An 18,906-nucleotide genomic window follows, 5' to 3' on the forward strand; every position below is an offset into this window, starting at 1 on the left:
ATGCAATGTTCCTAATTTTTCGAGTACTAAATAACATATTCTAACCGGGCTTTTGAAAACACGTTCCTTCATGTTTTTATTATTTAATTATTTGAATTTATTATGTTTTTGGAACACAATAATTTCCTACCTTCTCAGTGAAGAAGAGCCAAAAGCACGTCTTCATCCTTGTGTTCCTTTTCTTCTTTCTTCCAGAGACATTGGCCTATGTTCCAGAAACCTTACGTGCCAAGTCACACTTTATCTTTCTTCTTTCCCACTCTCAGATAATAATAATAATAATAATAATAATAATAATAATAATAATAATAATAATAATAATAAAATCTTGGGGCGTAACATTCTCGATGCCCACGTGACTCGAGCCCCCAATAACCCATGTCACGTGATGGCAAGCTCCACTTGGACCCCATGCGGCTTCCCGCCATTGCGCGTTGAAACGTGGCACCAGGCTATCCTACTTTCGATGCCATGTGGCGTTTTGACCGGCTCGTTAACGGTCCTCGGGCACATCGAAGCGTTAGGAGAGCCAAGAAAAAGCGATTTGCCATCACCAATAGTACCGGTTCGCCACGATGTGGGACCGAGACTGCTCCCAATCCATGTCGCTGGGTATTTGGGCGGGTGGAATAGTTGCTCGTCGTATATTTCCATCACCCACCTTGGCTTCCCCTATATAAGGACAAACCGCTGGCCTGTTTCACGAACTCGAATGCTCTTCTCGGCGTTCTCCTCGATAGCATTTCGACTTCGCTCTAGTTTCTGATCGTGATGGGTAAAACAGTCTTTCTCCCCTTCACATCGTTCATCTTCTTAGTCTTCTATTTGGCTTGTGATCTTATTTGTTGGTTCGGATTTGTAGGCAAGATCAAGATCGGGATCAATGGTGCGCTTCTCTTGCCCTCTGTCTTCCTTGTATCTCCTTAGAGGGATGTTTCTTTGAAGTACCGGTGATGATTTTTAGGGTTTTTTTGGTTTGTAAATGGAGCGATGCTTTATCGATACACGTTGATTTGTAATATCGTAGGGTTCGGAAGGATCGGGCGATTGGTGGCGAGAGTGGCTCTCCAGAGCAGCGACGTGGAGCTCGTCGCTGTAAACGATCCTTTCATCACCACCGATTACATGGTAAGACGCTCCTCGCCTCTCTATTCCGTTCTTACTTGAAGCCTTAAGGATCCATACAAGACAAGCTATCTGCTAATGGATTGACTATATGTCCAAGAGTAAGCCTGACTTGTTTGCTCAGATTCAGAAGAGACATGTTCCGTGAACACTCGGAACCCTTGTGGTCACTAATGGAGAAGATGGAACTTCCTTGCTCATCTAAGTGGCAAGAAGAATCGACGACCATGCCATTAGTAGTTAAAATTATACAACTTCTCTAGTCAGATCGAGTCACTTATTTGGTCGTCCATCTCTACAAGAACATGGCCTCCGGTGTTGAGATTGCCTATTTGTTATTCCTGACTTCACTGATGCAGTTTATGATCTTTGTGTGCACATAAATTCACACGTTCAGAAAAGAAAATCCTATCAAATGTTCCGTCATATTGTTCCTCCGGTTGCAATTTGCTGAATACTTGGTTTGCTCAAACTTATCGCTAGATCTTGTGTTTTATAGCATCTTCCGGTTGGATTGAGTTGCTCACTGTTTATGGCTTCGCAGACGTACATGTTTAAGTATGACACCGTGCATGGTCAATGGAAACACCACGATGTGAAGGTTAAGGATTCCAAGACACTTCTCTTTGGTGAAAAGGAAGTCACTGTTTTTGGACTTCGGTAGGTTGGATTTCAGTCTTCTTTTTCCTGATAGTGATCAAACTCTATGCTTCATATCGTTTGGAGGGTACTTGAACTTACTAGAATTGGTTCCTCAAGGAACCCTGAGGAGATCCCATGGGGTGAGACTGGTGCTGAGTATGTTGTTGAGTCAACTGGAGTTTTCACTGACAAGGACAAGGCTGCTGCACATTTGAAGGTCATCTCTATTATAATGTTTTTTCTGATGATATTCTCTCAGTTGGTTTTGCTATCATACTGATGGAAGTTTACACTGATGTTTTACTTGCTTTTGTGCATTCTTTAATTCCAGTTCCAATAGTGAACGTTTATTCAGACTTAAATGTCCAAAGAAAAGAAATTTAATGCAATTAATTATCAGTACATATTTTTCATGCTAGCGTTGGATTATCAACCTGAAAAGTAATTTGCATCTAACGGAATCAGGAAGGTGGATCAAACTTATTTTAACTTTGCTTTGATGTCAGAGATGGTGTCATGATGGCACTTGATGACCAATCTAAAATGACCAGGAAACTCGATTCAATTTTGCTATTAGGTGATGAATCTTAATTCATTTAGCTATCGCGCACAAATTGCAGCCTTAATCTCTGTCATGCGAAATATTCATTAACTTTTGATGGAGATTTTATAAGCTTCAACTTACTGTTTTGAGATAGAGAAAATATCTTCTTTTCCCCCTTCCATATCTTATCCTTGTATGATTGTATTTCATAATCATAGGGTGGTGCAAAGAAGGTAATCATCAGTGCTCCTAGCAAAGATGCTCCCATGTTTGTGATGGGCGTGAACGAGCATGAGTACATGCAGGATATTGACATAGTCTCCAATGCCAGCTGCACCACTAACTGCCTGGCTCCCCTAGCGAAGGTCTCATTTGCCTTCATATATAGTGTACATTAAAGAATGTGAAGCCTTTAGAAATAGAGCTCATCTCAAGTATGGCTGGATCATCTCAGGTTGTCCATGATAGATTTGGTATCATTGAGGGGTTGATGACCACAGTACACGCAATTACTGGTAATTTTTTTGTGAAACATATTATCACTTTTGTTCTTTCTTTAAACTCTATTTTTATGCTCAATGGCATTTTTTGGTTCTTTTTTATTTTCCTTTGTTTTTAGCTACCCAAAAGACTGTTGATGGACCCTCTAGCAAGGACTGGAGGGGTGGAAGGGCAGCTAGTTTTAACATCATACCGAGTAGCACTGGAGCTGCCAAGGTATGCTCATACGTTACTCTGTCAATGTTAATCCCCTCTCCAAACAGAGTTTAGTTGTCAGTCACACCCCCATTAGCTGGGGTCATCTTTGTTTAATACTTCAAATATGTATGTCTCCTATCTTTCTGTCTTGTTTGAATAATGCTTAAAAAATGTTTGAACTTCTTCTAGTTTGATCATGATTTCATACATGACATTCCATATTTCCATATCTGTAGTGTTTGAGCAAGTTTTGGAAACATTAAATGCCATTTAAAGGCCTCATTTCTCATCATATATATTACGATTTTTGAGTTGGCCTTGGTGTGTGGAGATGAATCATCTGAATAATGTGTTGAATGATTATAAATTATATAAGTTTTATAGATGTAAATAATAATTTAATTTTTTATTATCCTCGAATATTATAGCTTGCATCCTGGGTTTGAATCGGATCGTGGATGAATCATTTTATTTTTTATTTGATTAAAGCTTAATGTCTCATTTTTTGGTTCATCAGTGGCTTCACTTGCAGTTCTGTGTTTTCGTGATTGTCTAGGCTGTTGGGAAAGTTCTCCCTGCTTTGAATGGGAAACTGACGGGGATGGCTTTCCGTGTTCCTACTGTGAATGTCTCTGTGGTGGATCTCACTGTTAGGATTGAGAAGGCTGCAACATACGATCAGATAAAAGCAGCGATCAAGTATGTATTCTGAATATTTTTCTGTAGATACCAATTCTAGAACATTAAATAGTTCAAGCATATTGTTATCATATGCATGATATCAGAGTTTAGATATATTCTCTCATTAATAGGAATACTTGCTATGCTCGATCTCTTATTCTAGTCCGTGTGGCTTATGTACGGTGTCAGAGACCTCAGGTATAGTATTTTGATGCCAGAAGGCTTGGGCGGTGGTGTAATTTGTTCTTATGGTGGGAGTTCCTTATATGTATATCTTGCATTATTCTAGTCTTACTCCTCAATCATTAATGATAGGGAAGAATCCGAGGGCAAGCTGAAAGGAATCTTGGGTTATGTTGATGAGGACTTGGTTTCGATGGACTTTGTTGGCGATAACAGGTGCTGTCTTATGTGTATATATCACAAAGAATTTAGTATATGAACACTCATGGTTGCTGAGAGTACTCCCTGTTGCAGCTGCTTTTTATTCTGTTTAATTTGAATCGTTCAAACAGGTCGAGCATTTTTGACGCCAAAGCTGGGATTTCTTTGAATGAACATTTTGTTAAGCTCGTGGCTTGGTACGATAATGAATGGGGTTACAGGTAATTTAAAAACTTGTGTATCTTAGTTATTTTTGGTGGACTTCTCCTCTTACTGTCTTTTAAATTATTGTTATTTCTTTTTGAATTTTACAGCTCGCGTGTGGTCGATCTGATCCGTCACATGGCTACCACCAAGTGAAATTTACTTGCTTAACCCACTTTCTGCTGGTGTCGACTTGTTTGTGGTTTATGTTTTCTTTAAAATAATTACCGTGTGATTGGACTCGGGATGGTTGTGTGACGCGACTGATCTTTTGTCTTAGTCGAGACTCGCGTGGATCGAATCTGGAGGATCGTTTTTTCTACTGGTTGTGATTGGTATAGCCGGAATCACCAGGCTTCTTGCACCATGTTTTAGCTTCTGGTAATTAGCTGCTACTGTTTCTTTAGACTGAGGTGAGGGTGATTAGCCTTGCGGTCGAGAACTTTGTGCTCGGTCCGTGGGCTAGTGTTTTCTAACAATTTTACATGTTTCCAAGTTGTGTTTTCAGTTCACTCGTGGTCTCTATTTTCTACAGTTCATATGAAGTTTTTTTATTAAGCCTTTGAACCGATTAGAGTCTTTTTATCTTTTTGACAAATGTTTGCCAAGACAAAGTGCAGTGAAGAAGAATAACACAATGCAGAAAGAAGAACAGAGTAGTTAAATCTCTGTTAACAATGTCTGTAGTAAAGATCCTCAGAGTACATGACATTTCTCTGCCATCACCGCAACTTCACGAAAGCAGCATACATAAATCATAACAGCATACATAAATCATGGTTTCAGAGAACAATACTCCTGTGAGGATAATCTCCCCCACTGCCATGCCTCTCGCTTGGAGATGCATGTACACCAGAGCTAAATTTCTTCCCAAAGACGATCAGCTGCATCTTGTCGTAGTCAGCGAGCACACCGGCACCCTGGAACGGGGACTTGACCCCTCGTTCTTGACAATTTGGGTGAGAGCGTCGAGAGAGATCTTGTACTAGACAGCTTCTTCCGAGGCCATCATCATTCTTCTTCTTCCTGTGTCAAGATAATCATTCTTCTCCTTCCCGTGTCAACAGGATAATCATTCTTCTCCTTCCCGTGTCAATAGGATAAAGATACAAGGCTAGCTCCGTTGGTGATCAACCACAACAATATCCTGCAATCAGGGCTGATGGTGACAGAGATTAACGTGTCATAACATGCAATATGTCTATTGCAAGTCATCCAGATTTCTTCCAATCTGTAGATACAAAGCCTACAAGTCCAGTTGAAGTACTTGTAAAAAGTTTAGTGCTTATCCAATAAGTTTTGTGATTGGTATAGCCGGAATCACCAGGCTTCTTGCACCATATGTTTTAGCTTCTGGTAATTAGCTGCTACTGTTTCTTTAGACTGAGGTGATGGTGATTAGCCTTGCGGTCGAGAACTTGTGCTCGGTCTGTGGGCTAGTGTTTTCCAACAATTTTACATGTTTTCAAGTTGTGTTTTCAGTTCACTCGTGGTCTCTATTTTCTACAGTTCATATGAAGTTTTATTAAGATTTTATTAAGCCTTTGAACCGAGTAGAGTTCTTTTTATTTTGACAAATGTTTGCCAAGACAAAGTGCAGTGAAGAAGAATAACACAATGCAGAAAGAAGAACAAAGTAGTTAAATCTCTCGTAACATTCTGTAGTAAAGATCCTCAGAGTACAAGACATTTCTCTGCGAAACCATATTTCTTAAATCTCTCCGATACCATAATCATTCTTCTCCTTCCCGTGTCAATTTGATAATCATTCTTCTCCTTCCCGTGTCAATAGGATACAATCAGGGCTGATGGTGACAGAGATTAACGTGTCATAACATGCAATATGTCTACTGCAAGTCATCCATATTTTGATACAACGCAGTACCAAATGGTATCGCTCGATATAATCTGTATATACTGGTACACGGATCGTCTGATACCACTAGTAACAGTATTATACTATCGTAGTGTTATAATACTATAGTGCTATACTGTAACAGTACTAGAGTGATACAGTGCTTGGTACACTCTGGTGTACCGTTCGATACGTTCTAGTGTATCGTTCGGTATATCGATACCGTATAATCAATCTTAAAACATTGGTACGATACGATATTGTATACTTGGAACCAAAGACTTTCGTTAGTTAAGCCCGTATTACTTGTATTAAGATTATCTTATAAAATTAAGAAACCAAGATCCAGAAAAAAAGTACATCAAATCATTCACCAAAGAATGTAGTAGAATATGAAGCAAGTAGAATTTGCACGGAAAGCCAAAATTTTACCTGTCGATTTCCAGTGAGGACTACTGGCTTCGAAGGGTCATACATCCCAAAGTAAAGACCACGATAGACCATAATCCCAACGCATGAAATATTAAATCCTTTCTAAAGTCCAGCAATGCCAAACCCAACTGCAGGGTCTTCCGGTAAACATCACCAAGACCACTGAATAGCCGTTCCCCGCCCTTCTTCTCTGCCTTTGCATCATTTACCAAATGCGTACGAGCATAGTCCACAGAGTACACGAAAACCAGTGAACGAGCACCAGCAGCACCACCTGAAGCTAGATTGCCCGCAAACCATTTCCAGTGTCCATCTTTGTCTTTCTTAAAATTAAACATCCTTTTGAAGGAATCCTTGAAGGTAATGTTCAGAGCCTGGAAGCGATAAACTCGGTTTTTCAGTAAGTGGAGCTAAAGGGGGGAAAAAGCACAATAAGCAAAACGGTAAGAAGGGCAATTGGTATTCCAGAAAGTGAAACTATAAATCAAACTATAAATAATGCCATTTGTTTAATATATATAATGTGACTGCAAAAATTGTACATTCTTTTTTGTACAAATTATCATAAAACATGTAACAACTGGTGACTGGTTAATTTAACCTACTGATGCTCCATTTCCACATTGTAACAGCTGCTTGTAGAGAACAGAAATCATTCCAATAAGTAGGACATGCATCAAAGCCAAGACCAAGCAGCATGAAGTTTGACGGTCACACAGATTCCGCAATTTTAGTTACCACCACTATGCTGACAAACTAGATTACAGATCAATATCTGAGACTATAACACTGAAATCACTGTTTGATGATGGCTTATCTATGTTCACAACATAAGTTTTGATATTTAGACAAAACATGATCTATAGTACAAGAATGTTATCAACGAAGAAAAACATTATCAAAGTAAGAAGAGTTTCTGAGCAAAAGAACAATATCAAAGTAGTTAAAAGACCATGAAAACCAAGCCAAATCCAGCCTGTTAACTACCAGACATTTAAAGAAGCAGGTGCAAACTGAAACTTGACAATCCAACACGCCTTCATGGTGATTTTTGTATGAAGAAATCCTGGGATTAAATTGAATAAATGTGTAACACAAACACATATAAGTTTACCTGAGCGGGAAAATAACGAATGACATTAGCTGTGTTCCCTCTCCATAGAGACAAAGCACCTTCATCCTTAATCGTTCAGGCAAAGCTGTCTCTCATACAAAGAGTGGCTACACAGGCTGCAGTTCAAAGCTTGTGGACCTCGAGAAAATCTGGACCTGAGGGGGAATGGGCTGGCAACTTTCTGCATTACAGTTGGGTGATTAACTTGATCAGCCATGGCATGCCGATAAAATGACCTACAAAACAACAACTATGAAGTTCTGCAGAAGATATTCTGAGATTCAAGCAACATTACTAAGATAAATATAACATATGGTCACTGGCATATTACCTCAAAGCATGTGCAATTACCAAGTCGTAGTATTCCTTCAAAGAATTAACATGTCTACAGAAGCGGTGAGGTAGGAAAAAGTAATATGAACAAACAATGTGCATTACAGGACATACAAAATGTAATAGCATGAACAAAATAGAAGGAATAAATCATCATAAAAGCAAACTCTATTGTTAGTTCCAACTGAAATGTTATGATCACGGAACACAAAGTCTAATTACTAGTTGATCATTAAACAACAAAACTTTGCTCCAACTACTGCTACAGCTCTGTTATCTTTGTATTCTTAAAAAATCAATGGGTCAATGAAGATGCAGCTGGCAGATTTTGCGTTGGCTTCATGCATCTCTATTAATTTATAACTCATAGATGAAAAGGTGGATATTCTTTAGAGATCTGAGCAAATGAAGCCAAAACTGCAATCACGAATACCCAACAGGCACCCTTGACAAGGTAATATGGGTAATAATATCATCCCCAACAATCTCAACTATGTATTATAAATTTAGCCACATAAAAACCGCAAGTTATAAATCAAAATAGGTATCGTGATGAGATGAGAAGCTACAAGCTGCAAGATCTAAAACCTCCAAGTCACCCTGAGAGGTCAACCACCTCGAAAGCTATCGAGGACGGAATTTGCCAACAAGGATTACAGCAAAAGAGAGCAGATGGGATTCGTACACGAAATCAAGTATATAGAACAAAATCACCCTTAAAACCATTGCAGATCTACCTGATCTAACAGTTTGCAGGACAACCAAATCAACAGTCATACCCACCATATCCATGTCTTAAAACAAGATTCCCAACCCTAAATCGATCGAAGTATGAACGAGGAAATGGAAAGCGCGATAACGATATGGAGAAAGAAATAGATATCCACCAAACGGATCGCTTAATCAAAGAAACTTAGTAGAGAGCACACTTCTAAATATCTTCAAAAAGACTCGAAAATAGAAAGATGGAAGACAAGAATCGATCGATCCACTCAGATACATGATCAGCAATCACATAAACGACAAGGCTTTTAAAATAGATTCATATTCTTAGAAATCAAGAAAGAGTTCATATGGAAGTAGGGTTTTACCCTTCCGAAGCGTCTCCCTCTTTTCTCGGAGACAAGGCGAGATGCGTTGGAAACGCAACGACGAGAGCGAGAGAGAGAGTGGAGCGGTGAAGCGACTCCTGTGCTGTATCGAAGGGCTTTCTGTTAACGTGCAAACCATCGTCAGCGGGACTTGATATATTGACCGTTGGATCTCATCAAAGTACCGACGAGCAATATGATGAGCGGCGGAGCTTGATTCTTTGTAATTTGGACCATATATTTCGAAGGTGCACGTGGCGGAGTAAAAAAAAAATTACAACCAAGTCGTGCTTGTTGACCCGTTCGTATACCGACTACTGTGTACCTCCTATACGCAGGTGGGACCCGATCAGTGAAGGAAGGCGGCAGTGACGACATTCAAAAAGGTCGTCGGAGGCATACTTCCACCCGCGTGCCGGCCACGTGACCGAACGCCGCTACCTACTGAAGCGTGGCGAATCTCTATCGCAATTCAGGCGAACCGGCCGAAACGGCTTTACTGGAGAGGAGAGAGAGAGAGAGAGAGAGAGAGATCAGAAATGAGAATAATAATAATAAATATTTCGAATATCAATTTTCTTTTACTCAAAAGATTATTTAAGTCAAGAAAAGCTTAAAAAAGTGCCTCTCAAGACCAAAATAGGGCAGAATACAAAACTCAAGATACTTTTTTTTCCAAAAAAATAGCACGGTAAAAATAGTATTGAGTAATAGATTTGAGATTTAAATCTAACCTCATGTACGTTATTTAATATAATAAAAATAAAAATAAATGTACATGCACAAAATATGAATATTTATAATATTAACCACACATCACCAAAAACCTCATGCCACAACTGGAACAGGTCAACAACGTTGGCCAAACGACCGATTCCCACGCACGTAAAACGCTCCTCGCAACCACCAAGCTTTGAGGTAGCATCTCCGACTATCCATCCCGGCAACTGAAACACGCTATAAAACCCTCCTTCCCATCCCACATTCCTCCTCAGGCCTGCACAGGAGGAGAAACAAGCCACCCCAAATAAGTTTCTCTTTCTCTCTCGCTACCATCTCTGCCGTAGCTCCAAGGCCACCGTCGTCAGCAATGGAGATGGGAAAGATCGCCTGTGCCGTCCTCGTTGCCGCCGCGTCGGCCACCACCGCCCTTGCAGCCGAGGCCCCGGCTCCCGGCCCCGCCAGCGCCTCCTTCGCGGTCACCCCCGCTGTTGGAGCCGCCGTCGGGGCCGCCGTCCTCTCCTTCTTCGCCTTCTACTTGCAGTAGCCTCAATGAGCGAGAGAGAGAGAGAGAGAGAGGGAAAGAAAGAAGGCAGCCCTATATGGGGAACGAATGACAGGACTGTTCTCTTTGTTTGTGATCTATTTCAACGTTGCATCGTCCTTTGACTACCATCGTTGTTGCCATCTTTCTATTATGGAATTAATTTCCGATTGAAATGCACCATAACATTTGCAATCACTTTGTTACCAAAGCTATTGTTAATTCGAATTAGGGAGCTAATCCGACCTGAATCTTCCATTGTTATCATAGCCATCATAGTCAAAGCAAGTTGCATCACCAAACTCCTAAACCGACGACACCATCACATGATGCATAAGCTTGGTTGGCAGTGCAACAATCAAAAGAAAACTAAGCACGTCGCCATCGTAATATACACCCAACGTGATGCAAAAGACTCTTCGAGGAGTAATTATTGAGTTTAAATTTCCCAACCGCTTAGAAATTATTATTTCCACCAGAAAACAATAGAAGGTGTCCGATGCACTTGTTGGAGGTATGAAAGTGGATCCATCCCAAATCGAATTCCCATCCGTTGGTTGGGTGCTCAATGAATTGTAATTATGAACTTGATTAATTGGCCGTGCATTCAATTTCCGAATCAAAACCTAAATTCAATTAACAAACCTATATTTCTATCTAAATTCATCGAAAATAATAAAGTTGAGGCTTTGATAAGGAATTTACCGATGTAGCCTTGAAGGCTTTAAAACTCCCTCTCGATGCCACTTCCTCTCTCCCACGTATCTTCTTCTGCTCGTTGTTGACTCTTCGAAGTCTTGTTTGGATGCCGAAAATGAAAGACTTCGAAACCCTCGTTTGCGGTGGCGGCGCCGACACCAAGGTGGCCTGCGAAACCCAGATCGAAGCACCGCAGCTGCCCCCGCCGGAGTCGATGGTGGTGCGGGTCGGCAGCGGCCGCGACCTGTTCTGGGGCGAGGTGGGCGGCGGCGCCGTTTACGAGCGCGACGACTCAACCAAAGGGAACACAAACCCCAAGGCGCAGGCGCAGCAGCAGCAGCAGCACGCCAAACCTAACTACAAGCCCCGATCCAGCTCGCAGCGCTTATCCGGTGGCCTCCAGTCCAAGCCCCCCATCATCGGCATCCCCGGCAAGATCCAACACCACTCCGGCTACCTCGGCCGTAGCGTCCGTCGCCCCGCCAACGGCCGCATCTTCCCCAAGAAGCTCCCTCGCCCCGGAGGCGACGGTGGCGGACGGCGCAAGTCCGCTGTGCCCGACGAAGACCCGGGGTCGCCCAAGGTGTCTTGCATCGGGAAGGTCCTGTCCGAAAGGGAGCGGGACCGGTGCCGGAGGCAGCGCCGTCTATCGCCGAGTGAGGAGGAGGAGAAGGTTGGGAGGGTGGAGTCCTCTGGGTGCTGGGCGAGTCTATCGGCGGTGATCTGCTGCGGCGACGGGGAGCGGCAGGCCGGAAGCGTTACGAGGCAGACCACGAAGGGGGATTCACCAGCGAAGACAGCGGCGGAGAGGAGGACCACAGGGGAGCCGGCGATGGAGCCGCCGGGGCTTGCGGCGATGAAGCGGTTCGCGTCAGTGCGGCGGCCGGAGTCATGGGGGGTGGATCTGAGGCCGTTGGATCGGGAGGCGGCTGAGTGCGGGAGGCGACGGTCTGTTGGATCGCTGGAGGACGCGCAGCTGGAGTAGCTGGCCGACGGGTCCGCCTCCGTGTGACTTCAGAATTGCTAGTGCAGAAAATATTCTGCTTTTGTTTCCTCCACACGCACGTAATGCTGTTTTTGTTTCTGTTTTCCGGAGTATTTTTTGTTTGCTTTTTCTAGTCCCCTATTATTGGCGGAATTAGTGAGAGATTGTAAACTAGTATAATAGTAATATAACTGTGTGTGAGATTGTAAATGAGCATAATAATAATATAATTGTGTGTATCTTCTTGTGCGTCTCCCCCGCCTCTATCTCTTTTACAATCCTGTGTTGTTACTTGTTTTTGTCTTTGTTATTGAAATCTAATTTTATTATCGAGAAGGATGTTGTGGAAGCCCCTTAGTGTGCTAACCAGCACAAGATGCCAAACAATAAAATTTGTCCTTGCTGCCAGTGACTTTGTGGAGACTTCCTAGGCCATGAACCACAGTCTAGTCCCTACCACCTGACATGTATATTTCTAAAATCAAATATTACTTTTTTTCTGTATGGCCTACAAGTTTTGTTATATGAAAGAAAATAAGAGCAAGGATGTCACATCAGATAAGTAAAAAAATCAAATGACGTCCTCTATTTTTGACAGCATATTTTAGGTAGGTAATAGGACAACATAGAGTTTACGATGCGTAAGAGTTGTTCTAGAAACGACTTGCTATGTAAGCTACGACTTGCCGAATAAATAAGAAGAAAAATATGGAAAACAAGGACAGCTAGATAGAAGACGTGATGATGGCACGGTAGCTAAGTTATTGTAAATTTTTATTTATTATAATGATATCCCGCTTGTTGACGTCTCTTCTTACCACTTTATTTACAACCACAAATGAGCTTATGCTATAAAAATAAACAAGTATAGATAATTTATTCAACCCCATTCCCATCCCGTCTCATCTCCATCTTCACTTCATCCGCAAAAATTCACAAAACTTTCATATTCTCATAATTGATCCTTTTTTTTTAATTATTAAAATTAATTAATAATATCAAATTCTATAAATAACAATATTATTTGTAAAATTTATATATCATAATAATATTTAAATATAAATATATCCAAATATTAATCCAAACGATTCATAATTGATTTTTAATCGATTTTTCAAAAACTTAACCCAACCTCTACCCACATCACATAACCTTGTAAAAAATAGGTCACATCCTTCGTCACCTCCCCATTAGGAGTGTATCCCTATGGGTGTACCCATACCCTCGATATAATTGACACATTAACAGATTATTTACTGTATAAGATCATAGTCTAAATGGAAAAATCAAGCCTGTAATTGAAACTATAAGACAGTCCAAATTAGTAGCACAACATCCAATATGACATTGAATAATATTGAACGATAAGAGTATTAGTACAAATCATATTGTGACTATTACCCACTCATGTCAAACGGAATCAAGTTCTGGAACTCACGAAGCATAATCCCGTAATCTCAATCACAGTAACAACATCAAGCTAACAAGGAATCTTCAACCAATATAAATTTAACATGCAAATCTCAAAAGTGGGAAAGCAGTACTGTGAGAAACATGCATTCAGAAATATCCTCAGCTAAATAAAGGCGAGATTAAACTATTTATCTTGAAGAAACTACCGAACTGTTTGTGACAACAAAAATGGGGATATGCTGATGAACTACAGTCTCCTTCCTCTTCTTCCACCCTTTCTGCGGGTGCTGTCTGTGGGGATCGGGGTTACATCCTCTGCAGTAGGAGACAACACATTAAAGAAACTCAGATTTAGATAGTAGTGTAATATATAATGTTTATACAGGAATTTCAAGTAATACCAATCTTAAATTAGAAAAAAAAACACCTCTAGACGGAAGACCTCCTGACAAATAATATGCTGCCTTGGATATGTGTATATGACCATATGTACAGAGACATCAGACGCATTTCTTGATTGAAGAAATTAATCAAGGTCCTCTGCTGACTAAACATAATGAACCTTAGAGATTGACACATTTGACCATTTAAAATACAAATTGCATTTTCATGATCAAATAGTTAATCCAGATTTTTTGGCAGACCAATTGACAATCAAGTCTCATGGACCAACACTTTTGCCCATTAAACATGCAAAACACATTTTCTGACCAATAAATAATCTAACGTAATTCAGCCAGATAAATTTTAAACAGGCATTAATTAGCTCATTAGTAAAACATGTCTGAAACTATGAAGATTAGAACAATACTAACGCCATTTAATACACAAACTATACTGAAGCAACAAGCATGTCTAGGGAAAAAAAAACACAGTAGCAAAAGGTAGTGCCAAAATGAATGATATACCAACAGTATCACATAACACAGAGAGAAGTGATGATAAATACCAAAACAATAGGAACTTACCAATACGGCCAATTTTCATTCCAGAGCGAGCAAGTGCTCTGAGAGCAGATTGAGCACCAGGACCAGGAGTTTTCGTCTTATTCCCACCAGTAGCTCGCAGCTTAATATGCAAGGCAGTAATACCAAGTTCCTATTGGAAATAACAGAGAAAAAGTAAGCATATCAGTATGACCAGAAAATGAGCACAAATGACCAGAAAATGACCTTGCATCTCTGTGCAACATCTTGTGCTGCAAGCATGGCTGCATATGGAGATGATTCATCCCTGTCAGCTTTAACCTTCATACCACCTGTAAATAGAAAGATATCCATATTTTACAGAACATTATCCAAGATAAAAACAACAGTCAATGACAGACGAGGGGAGAAACTGGGAGGAGGGAGAGAAGCAGAAAGTATAGCAGACACCTATAATAGATGTGACCAGATACGCCCCATGCAAAAGAGAATGCTACACAAAAGGACATCCAAGATTGCCTATCAACGGAGACACTAATGTCTAAACCACATACACTGTGCATATTTGTCATATCGTGGTCATGTTATATCCTACACATTGTTACAGATCCAGAAACTTTACCGCACTAACGGTCCTCAATATTATCTTTCCAAGAACTCAAATTCATGCACTGTACCAGCCTCAAAGGAAAAAAACAAAGGGAAAGACTTTTTCGTATGTAGCAATCCCTACGATGAAATCAGCAAGTCTTAATCACTGCCCACTTCAAACCATGGAAAGCAGTTCACCTATCAAATTATGATGAAAATGAACATTTCAGAAAGTAACATCGTAACTTAACTTTAATAAGATACACATGTTTTAGTTACACAACCTCAGAAATACTCAATTTCAAACTAAATGTAACCCTCTTAGATGAATTAAGCACTTCACAAGTGCACTAACAAGTGATATCCACTGAATCACAACAATCAAGCAAAAAAAAGAAATGTAGCCCAAATCCAGTGATCAATTTAAGGAAAATCGAATACCACTCCAAAGAGTGCCTAGAAATTAAATGATAAGGAAAGGTATCAAAGAACTCTTAGCCACCACACATTCATATTGTGTGGTTATGACTCAAAACACTTCCATAAAGTGATGGAGGATGATCTTAAGGGCCATGCATAGAAAACCAAGAAACAACATTAAATTACATCAAGTGATCAGAAAATTCAAACATAATCAACCAACTGAACCTTTGCGTGACAGCCTTACTAGATCAATCCTTTCCTCCAACAGCCAGACATGCAATTGTATGGTCATGACTATTCAATTGTCGCTTCTTTTGACTTTCAAGCAGAACCAAGAAATCCACAACTATTATTCTACCATCTTGCATGCAACACAATTTATCCGAGAATGGTTTTTTTATGCAGCAAATACAACATACTAACATAATACAACAATTCAACAACATTACCGATCATGAAATAGCAATGTTACTCAAAATTCAAATCAGCTCATGTTACTCAAGAAGTACGTCAGCAAGCTAATCTAGGGAAACGGTTGAAAATCTCATTTGATCTCATCCCACAGAAAGAAATGCAGGTAAGTTAAAGAAACCTGTAATACGAACAAGTGTTTCCCTCCCAGACAGATCCGTAACATGCTGCAAGCCAGATAAAACAGAACCCGTTAATGATACACTAGAAATCATGTGCCTTGTGCAAACCATCAGCTCGAAAATAAGGCATTGTATCTCACAATGAAAGTGTCATTGAATGATGCAAAGATGTGAGCGACACCGAACACTTGCTCCCCTTCTCGTACAGCCGGCCCAAGCGTCACATTTTCCTCTTTGGGCTCCCTAGTCTTCTTTCTGCCAGACTGCAGATCGCACACGATAGACAATAAACTCAATTAGATCCTACTCTTGTTAGACTAGAGAAGAACAGAGCAACACCACTAAGCAATCAATCCATTAACTCACCCCAAACACTATGCTCGTAACAGATTAAGGATCTAAGGAAAACCATCAAAATCTGCTACAGAAACCAAAACTTCAAAAACAAAATCCAGAACCCCCCACTTCATCGAAAATAGAAGAGGGAAAAGAGATGTAGAGGACTCGGAAGACATACCATTATTGAAGCGGGAGAGGCGACGGCGACGGCAAGGTTCGTCGAGGGATGTAAGACTTTGAACCCTAATCGCCGTCCCACTTATATAGTGCTGCTTCCGATTGTGCTTGTCGTGTATGTCGTTACTTTCATCGGCTGATGGGCTCAATGTTGGTTGGGCTTTGATGGCTCAGCTCGGTTTGGGCTAATGTCCGGCTTGGAACTTAACCGCGCTCGAGTCGAGTCAGCCATATCGGGTGATCAAGTCAAGGCTAGATCAGGTTCGCCCATGGTGACGATTTAGTGAGGTTGGCTCGATGTGGCCTCAATACAACGATCCAAATCGGTCCGACACCTACGACTTGACACCCATGGCCTAATTCCCGTGGACTCATTCCCCTATGTTGAACCAAATTAAATTGGTTCGATTGATTTAAGGTGATTTCGGATCAATTTTATCTTGTTTAAGTCGATGATGCCATTATGGGGTTAGTTGTTTAAGTCAATTTTTGACATAATCAGTTTTAAACTTGATTAAATGTGATTTGGATTCAATGTGGCCTCAATACAATGATCCAAATTAGTCCGACACCAATGACTCGACACCCACGGTCTAGTTCTCGTGGACTCATTTCCCTATGCTTAGCTCTATGTAGTTGAACCAAATTAAACCGGTTCGATTGATTTAAGGTGACTTCGGATCGATTTTATCTTGTTTAAGTCGATGATGCTGTTCTGAGGATAGTTCATATTGTAAGTTTAAGTCAATTTTTGACATAATCGGCTTGATATAAACTTTGATTCAATGTGATTTGGACACCGATCAAAAGTAATTCTTAGTTTAGAAAATAAATATTTGAGCAAGTTTTAACAATAACCAAAGGAAATGGAGATATCGATAGTGAAAATATCAATAAGTATCAAATCGATTTTTTTGTCGGGGCATTCAGGAGAACTTATCTTAAATCATAAAAATTATGATTTATTTAGAATCCAAGATCTAAGATATAAAATTTGAGGATATTAAAAGTATTAAATTCTTATTCACGTCCATAAAATATGTAAAGTTTATAATTGTCATAAACCTATTGGGTTAATTGGCTTGTCAATTTTATTTGACTCAAATCACTAGTCAAAATATCTAAATTAAAGTTAATAATAATATACTCATCATATTTTTATAAGTTGATTTTAATTTTGCTCGTAGGATTAATTGGGGTGTTTTAATTTTCACCACTCAAGGGCTTGATGTTCTCGTCAAGATATAGCATAACCTAGATCAAACCCTAACATAGTACTTATGAGGTATAGCCTAGTAGTAGCTCATGTCATGATGAGTCCTTCTGACTCCATTTAAGGATAGTTTTTTTTCACTTGAGTTCTCTCATCATGCTTAAATATCAGGTCAGTTTTGATATCAAATGTCATGACCCAGACTTTATAGGATAACTAACCAAGATTTCTATATCTTTTTAATATATTATAGAAGATCAATTTTATCTCTTAGCAATTATAGCCCTCCCCAACACTCTTAGGCATATGTAACAAATTTAATATCTTGATATTTTCAAAATATATTAGGGATCTATGTAATGTATACTCGTATCTCTTAAAATGAAGGAGTACGTCATAGGAATTAAATTATACGAATATCTACTAGTAGCCATACATGTGGCCACTTGGGTATCGAGAAGAAGATGTCCAAGAATAGTATCCACATCTTATTCAAAAAGATAAATTAAATTTAGAAACAAAATTGTTTAAGATGAAAGAATGTAATCACTTGAATTTTATTTGTATTTCCTAAATAAAAATTTTTATAATTAAAACTTTACCATATGGCTATAATTTATTTCCTAATAAGTGTATTCCTAAAATGTAAATTTATTTTTCAGCCCTTAAGCTTTTTTTCAATTATTAAATGAGAATTTTTACATAAATATAATTATTTAATTAAATATTAAATATGAAAATAAAAAGAAAATAAAGTTTTTACCTTAATTGACATCTTCTCTACTCATCTATTTAAGTTGGAAGAATTCTCTTATTCACTTTAGCGGTGAACAATAAGAGTTTGAAGACAAGGAGAATAGAGGGTGGAAAAACAATGATCACCATAGGAGAATTGTAAGTCCTCCATTATTTCTTTAATTTAAGTTAAAATATTTAATTTATATTTATATGATTCTTAATGAATTTTGGATATTATATAATGGCATATTTCAAAGAAAATTGAGATGCATGATGTAAATTTTAGAATTCATAATGTTCTTAAATTACCTAGAATTCTTTATGAATTGTAGATATTATTTAATGGTATTCTTTTTAAAAAAAATTGATATACATGATGCCAATTTGCAATGTTATTAAGTTACCTTGATTTTTTTTTATGAATTTCATATATTATTTGAT

The 18,906-nt window shown here is 39.4% G+C and overlaps 3 protein-coding genes and 1 pseudogene across 3 annotated transcripts; 2 read left to right on the forward strand and 2 right to left on the reverse strand.

Annotated features, from left to right (window-relative positions):
- Positions 1 to 671: 671 nt before the first annotated feature.
- LOC135592359 (glyceraldehyde-3-phosphate dehydrogenase 2, cytosolic-like) lies at positions 672 to 4,791 on the forward strand. The gene is made up of 12 exons (XM_065081767.1): positions 672 to 775; positions 863 to 886; positions 1,028 to 1,128; positions 1,670 to 1,785; positions 1,885 to 1,984; positions 2,530 to 2,676; positions 2,766 to 2,826; positions 2,931 to 3,028; positions 3,567 to 3,709; positions 4,007 to 4,090; positions 4,207 to 4,296; positions 4,390 to 4,791. The coding sequence occupies exons 1-12, from the start codon at positions 772 to 774 to the stop codon at positions 4,433 to 4,435; spliced, it is 1,014 nt and encodes a 337-aa protein (XP_064937839.1). The 5' UTR covers positions 672 to 771; the 3' UTR covers positions 4,436 to 4,791.
- A 1,649-nt stretch (positions 4,792 to 6,440) lies between these two features.
- Positions 6,441 to 11,184, reverse strand: LOC135592361 (ADP,ATP carrier protein 1, mitochondrial-like; annotated as a pseudogene).
- Positions 11,135 to 12,301, forward strand: LOC135592360 (uncharacterized). The gene has a single exon (XM_065081768.1). It carries the CDS (start codon positions 11,174 to 11,176, stop codon positions 12,050 to 12,052), a length of 879 nt encoding a protein of 292 aa, XP_064937840.1. The 5' UTR covers positions 11,135 to 11,173; the 3' UTR covers positions 12,053 to 12,301.
- A 1,232-nt stretch (positions 12,302 to 13,533) lies between these two features.
- Positions 13,534 to 16,633, reverse strand: LOC135592362 (small ribosomal subunit protein uS11y). Its single transcript, XM_065081769.1, has 6 exons — positions 16,516 to 16,633; positions 16,139 to 16,261; positions 15,998 to 16,043; positions 14,638 to 14,723; positions 14,434 to 14,563; positions 13,534 to 13,780 (listed from the first exon to the last, which is right to left on the reverse strand). The coding sequence occupies exons 1-6, from the start codon at positions 16,516 to 16,518 to the stop codon at positions 13,713 to 13,715; spliced, it is 456 nt and encodes a 151-aa protein (XP_064937841.1). The 5' UTR covers positions 16,519 to 16,633; the 3' UTR covers positions 13,534 to 13,712.
- Positions 16,634 to 18,906: the final 2,273 nt, after the last annotated feature.

Source organism: Musa acuminata, chromosome BXJ1-9 (assembly GCF_036884655.1).
Source record: "Musa acuminata AAA Group cultivar baxijiao chromosome BXJ1-9, Cavendish_Baxijiao_AAA, whole genome shotgun sequence".
Classification (NCBI taxonomy): domain Eukaryota; kingdom Viridiplantae; phylum Streptophyta; class Magnoliopsida; order Zingiberales; family Musaceae; genus Musa; species Musa acuminata.